The sequence below is a fragment of the Salvelinus sp. IW2-2015 genome, unplaced genomic scaffold (assembly GCF_002910315.2).
Source record: "Salvelinus sp. IW2-2015 unplaced genomic scaffold, ASM291031v2 Un_scaffold10098, whole genome shotgun sequence".
Taxonomy (NCBI): Eukaryota; Metazoa; Chordata; class Actinopteri; order Salmoniformes; family Salmonidae; genus Salvelinus; species Salvelinus sp. IW2-2015.
This window is the reverse complement of record NW_019951356.1, coordinates 1-6,068: the sequence shown is the minus strand read 5'-3', so window position 1 is coordinate 6,068 and position 6,068 is coordinate 1. Positions and strand designations below refer to the sequence as shown.

General features: G+C 44.4%; 1 protein-coding gene across 1 annotated transcript; it reads left to right on the top strand.

Annotated features, from left to right (window-relative positions):
* Positions 1-1,700: 1,700 nt before the first annotated feature.
* LOC112067768 (serine/threonine-protein kinase SBK2-like) lies at positions 1,701-6,067 on the top strand. Its single transcript, XM_024145701.2, has 3 exons — positions 1,701-2,216; positions 4,006-4,208; positions 5,267-6,067. The coding sequence occupies exons 1-3, from the start codon at positions 2,048-2,050 to the stop codon at positions 6,065-6,067; spliced, it is 1,173 nt and encodes a 390-aa protein (XP_024001469.1). The 5' UTR covers positions 1,701-2,047.
* Position 6,068: the final 1 nt, after the last annotated feature.

Sequence of the window (6,068 nt, the reverse complement as noted above, 5' to 3'; positions counted from 1 at the left end):
GGACCCCTGACCTGAACAAATCCTTGGTGTTACATTCTATAAAATGTTGAGCGTTGTTGTGTGACAAGAACACAATAGTTCAGATATCCCACTAAAAATAAAATCCACCTACTCAAAGCCAATCACCGATAGATTAACTGACGTTTCATCAGATTGGAAGATTCTTGCAGCTGAAAGTTAAAACATTGTAACTGCCCTGTTTTTACATTTGTTCCTAAACCGTATTATTTACTTTCTTTCACATCTGAATGTAAACAGCGTGCAAAACGTCTTGACCTTTGCGAACTTGCTTTTAGTAAATCAAGTCTTTTGTCAGTTACATCCCAAGGTATGTTACTTCCCAACTCAAGAATTACAGAGAAGTTAACAGCTGTGGTGGAACGTAAACGAAAGGTTTTGCTAGTCTGGCAAATCCCCGATCCGACTAGGTGGAAATATTGTGGAACATTACTCCAGGGTCCCGTCAAACGGGCTGATGCCTGGCCGTAATCTCCCACTCTCTTGGGGGAGTGGGATTGCAAATAACACATTTTCCATTTTACCTGTAGACCCCTACTTGCATTTGAGCTTTTTAGCTCATTTATGACAAATGGATATTCAGTCGATAATATAGAATTATATCATTGTGTTATTATAGCTTTCATTCAACTGTGTTACGCAAGAACAGTGTCTTTACATTCCTGACTCATTACTCTGGTGTACTATAGAGGGTGGGATGTCCATTTAACGAGGTCAGCAAGATGTATATAGGGGGTCATACTGATGTATATGATAGACACAGGGGACCTGAGGGGAAGTAGGTATGTACATACAGCAGTTTCTGGTTGCTCCAATGTGACATTCATCCAATCTCTCATCTCATAAATTTTCTACACATTTGTATGGATAGCCCTGAGGTTCGCCTGGCATCTGTAACAGTCATTTTGTATGTAATTCCCAGAGGTCGGACGCGGACACCTGTGAACAGTACATTTTATGGTATCCCACGAGGTCGACCTGAACAATCCTGTAACAGTACATATTATGGTTAATCCCTTGAGGTCGCGCTGAACATCCTTAACAGTACATTTTATGGTAATCCCTGAGGTCGCTGGACATCCTGTAACAGTACATTTTATGGTAATCCCTGAGGTCGCTGGACATCTGTAACAGTACATTTTATGGTAATCCCTGAGGTCGCTGGACATCCTGTAACAGTACATTTTATGGTAATCCCGAGGTCGCTGGACATCCTGTTAACAGTACATTTTATGGTAATCCCTGAGGTCGCTGACATCCTGTAACAGTACATTTTATGTAATCCCTGAGGTCGCTGACATCCTGTAACAGTACATTTTTATGTAATCCCTGAGGTCGCTGGACATCCTGAACAGTACATTTTATGTAATCCCTGAGGTCGCTGACATCCTGTAACAGTACATTTTATGGTAATCCCTGAGGTCGCTGACATCCTGTAACAGTACATTTTATGGTAATCCCTGAGGTCGCTGGACATCCTGTAACAGTACATTTTATGGTAATCCCTGAGGTCGCGGACATACCTGTAACAGTACATTTTTATGGAATCCCTGAGGTCGCTGGACATCCTTAAACAGTACATTTTATGGTAATCCCTGAGGTCGCTGACATCCTGTAACAGTACATTTTTATGGGTAACTCCTGAGGTCGCTGGACATCCTGTAACAGTACATTTATATGGTAATCCCTGAGGTCGCTGGACATCCTGTAACAGTACATTTTATGGTAATCCCTGAGGTCGCTGGACATCCTGTAACAGTACATTTTATGGTGACACTGAACCATATCCACCCAAGCATACATGTATCAGCGAGTTGATCAATCAATCAATCATTCAATTGATAAATTAAAATGTATTTATATTGCATATGTCATAAAGTGCTTAGTATTTATTCCCACTGCTCGTTGACCATTTTCAGTGTTGGTTGGTTATTCACCATGCAACGCGGTAGCCTACAAGCCTAGTCAATTCCTGCTAGTGTAACAAGATATTGGAAATGAAATATCAACTCCTTCTCCCTATTTGACCATGTTTCCTTGTTTTCTCTGTCAGGCTGCAGCTCAGGAACTGGACGAGCTATGTTTCCTCTCAGCCCAGTCCATGTCCACTCTGGAGACCTCCGACCACTTCCAGATGGTCAAGCTGCTGGGAGAGGGATCCTACGGCAAGGTCATGCTGGCCGTCCACAAGAAGAGAGGTCAGTAAAGCACCAGAGGTCACTGTGGTGGTCCCTGACCCCGGWCCTGGAGAGTTATGGGATGGGCAGGCGTTATAAATGATGCCTTCCTGTATTATACTTATGCTAAAACATATATTCTGTTCTACTGAGCCATTTACTTTATGTTCGTATTCTTATATTTTATAATTTTTTATTGTTGTTGAATTGTCGAGAATGAACCTGTCAGTAAGCATTTAGCTGGACGGTATATACCATGTGTATCCCATACATACTGCTAATAAAACTTGAAACTTGTTAGTGTTCACTATACACCTATAAATGCTTGTTATAAAGGCAAAAAATGGTCAAAGACTCCAGACACCCTCATAAAGTGTTCTCTCTGCTACCGCACGGCAAGCGGTACCGGAGCGCCAAGTCTAGGTCCAAGAGGCTTCTAAACAGCTTCTACCCCCAAGCCATAAGACTGCTGAACATCTAATCAAATGGCTACCCAGACTATTTGCATTGCCCCCCCCCCCATGTACATACTACCTCAACTAACCGGTGCCCCCACACATTGACTCAGTACCGGCACCCCCCTGTATATATTGTTCTTTTTTACTGCTCTTTAATTACTTGTTACTTTTATCTCTTATTCTTATCATATTTTTTTTGAAACTGCAYTGTTGGTTAGGGGCTCGTAAGTAAGCATTTCACTGTAAGGTAACCTGTTGTATTCGGCGCATGTGACTAAAATTGTAATTTTTAAAAAGTGTAATAAAATTTGATTGAATTTGTTCTAGTGAAATATGGGTCTGAAGGGGTCTGGGCTTACAGTTCAGAGGATAAAACACGTGAACAGTGAGTGGTTATTTGTCCAACGTGAGGGTAGAGGTGTCTTTAAATAGCGTCAACTTAACCGTTAGCATGAGTGTTGCTGATATGAAGTGCTTTACTACATTCTTGGGGATAGAGTTGCTGTGGGGTTTCCTCAGGGGAGAATGACTGCCCCTTCTCATTGAAGCCACGCGGAGTTGGATGGGTTACTTTCTGAATGTCATACGTAACAGTTACTAGTTATCTGTCCAAAATTGTAATCAGTAACTTTTGGATTACCCAAACTCAGTAATCTGATTACTTTCCCCTAAAGAGGCATTAAAAGAAGACAAAAACTATCCATCAATCAGATTTGGTGTGTCATCATAGAGGTCTCTGACTTGTGGTCAGACTCACTTAGATGGAACAAACTTAAACTTACGCCTTTTTTAAATGCTGAATTGAATGTCATTGACAAAACAGAAAGGTGTCATAATGTATTTTTTCCGCAAGCATCCTTTCTGAATTGAAAAGTAATCCAAGAAGTAATCATCTAGTTTTTCAAAATATCTGTAATCTGATTACAATATTTTTGCAGGCAATGTCATTTCTTAGTTAGTTTTTTTTATCAGTTACTCCAAAACCCGGAAACCACAGAAGTTCAAGGCCGACCGCGTTACTGCAGGCATTGTTAGCAAAAAATGGGATCCCCATGATTGTGAATGGAAAATTGTCAATCTTCGTGGTGAATCGTTATGTAAATAAAAAACTTTGTCACGTGATCGATGGCTTTGTCCGTTCATAAACAGTCATTGGATTTCCTCTATCTAAACCCCAGGGAATAGGGTAGTAATTTAGACATCCCCGGGGCTATATGTTTTTATGTTATCAATGTGGTCACAGTGATGACAACATGATTTACTCTATAATTGATCTATTGATGTTTTGGTGCAGTATTTGATTTGATTTGAATGTCTAAATAATTTCTGGGGCCTCTCCTCCTCTCCATCAGGMACTCCCATGGCTCTGAAGTTCTTCCCCCGCCAGTCCACAYCCCTCTTCTCTTTCCTGCGTGAATACAACCTCTCCCTTTCTTATTGCRCTCATCCCTCTCTCACCCGGGCCCTGGGTATCTTCTTCTCCACCCCCTGCWACTACGTCTTCGCCCAGCAGGCTGGTCTCTATGGAGACCTCTACAGTGTCATCGTGTCAGAGGTCAGTTAGAATCATACATCTGTTTACAGTCTCTGAGWCAGTCATACATGAGAGGTKTTTCATKTCAATGTCAAAGCACTAAAGCTAAGTGCACAACACAGACCCAGTATTGCAATTCCTCCGAGGTCTGACCTCTGTCTGCCACCACCTCTACTGTTCCATATTGCCCTGGTCCCAGTTGCCCTCTTCCTCTGTCAGTGAGTCCATGATAAAGACTTCAATGGAATCTCTCCAGTAGCCTCCACCTCGTCCCCTCTAGTGACTCTTTGTTTGTGTCGGTCTATGCCAGTAACCTACAGTGGATGATAAGCTTGCATCATCTTCAAGACCCTGGTGCTTGCCTACAGAGCAGCAAGGGGAACTGCACCTCCTTACCTTCAGGCTATGTTCAAACCCTACATCCCAACCTGAGCACTCCGTTCTGCCACCTCTGGTCTCTTGGGCCTCCCACCCCTACAGGARGGCAGGTCCTGCTCAGCCCAGTCCAAGCTCTTCTCTGTCCTGGCATCCCAATGGTGGAACAACTTTTACCCTATAGTCATGCCCATTTTTCGAAAACGTCTGAAACCCTACCTCTTTGAAGAGTATCTTAAATAACTCTCACGGTGCCCCCTCCCCCCACCTTTTTTCACCCTAGCACTGACTTTGCTGGTAAATGCTTTGTCGAGGGAAAATTTCCTTGATACGATTGTGATGGGTTGTTGTCTCACCTATATACTGTATCTTCAGATGAATGCACTAATTGTAAGTCGCGCTGGAGAAGAGTGTCTGCTAAATGTTTAACTTGTAAATGTGAAAAATTACAAGGTGTTTGCTGTCCCCGATCCTTTTAGCATCTATGGGTGGGACGAGGACAACGTGATAGAACAGTGGTTCCCAAACATTTTTGCATCGTGACCCACATAAAGCTTTTTGTGTGACCTAACTAGTAAACTAAACCTAGCAGCCACCTACGTTAAACCATGACCCAAAAGGAATCCAGGCCATACCATTTATGAAACAATGATATACAGTATAATGTTGTTTCTCTTTCTCCCTCTGTCTCTCTCTGTCTCCAGGTGGGTGTAGATGAAGAGTGTGTCCAGAGGGTGATGTCTCAGCTGAGTGGTGCCGTCTCATACCTCCACTCCATGGGCTTCGYCCACCGGGACATCAAACCAGAGAACATCTTCCTGTGTGACCGCGCCTGTCGCTGGGTCAAACTGGGTGACTTCGGCCTGGCCCGCCCCACTGGCTGCACCGTCCGCGCCGTCTGGTACGACTCGCCCTTCTGCACGCCTGAGGTGGAGCAGGCCAAAGAATCTGAGAAAGTGAGGGAGCAGAGAGAGGAGGATGGAGAGGAGGAGGAGAACATTTGGATCACAGTGGAGACCACTATAGACAGCTGGGCCCTGGGCGTGCTGGTCTACTGCCTGYTGACGGGATGCTTTCCCTGGGAAGAGACAACCCACGACGACCCCGCCTACCGGAGGTACAAGGAGTGGTACGACCGCGAGACGGAGAGGGAGGAAAGGAGCGAGGGACTGAGAGGGGARRAGGAAGTAATTTGGTGCGAAGRTGAAAGKGAAAAGRACAATATCYTGAKCCTGGAGAAGAATCAGAAGTCRAACCCTRTGGCCCCACAGTTTGAAGGCTTCAGCCCACTGGTGATGTCTCTTTTCAGGGAGCTGCTTAACCCACAGCCCAGGCTTCGAGGAGGCCCTGACGAGATCCTCAGCTACCTGGGTGGGCCYTGGTTGATGGARACGGAGAGAGAGGAGAAGAGGAAAGCAGAGGAGGTAGAGAAGGAGGCCAGGAAAATAAGAGAGGCAGGAACGGTGGAGGAAGGGAGGGAGAGGGAGGGAAGAGGGGAGAGATAAA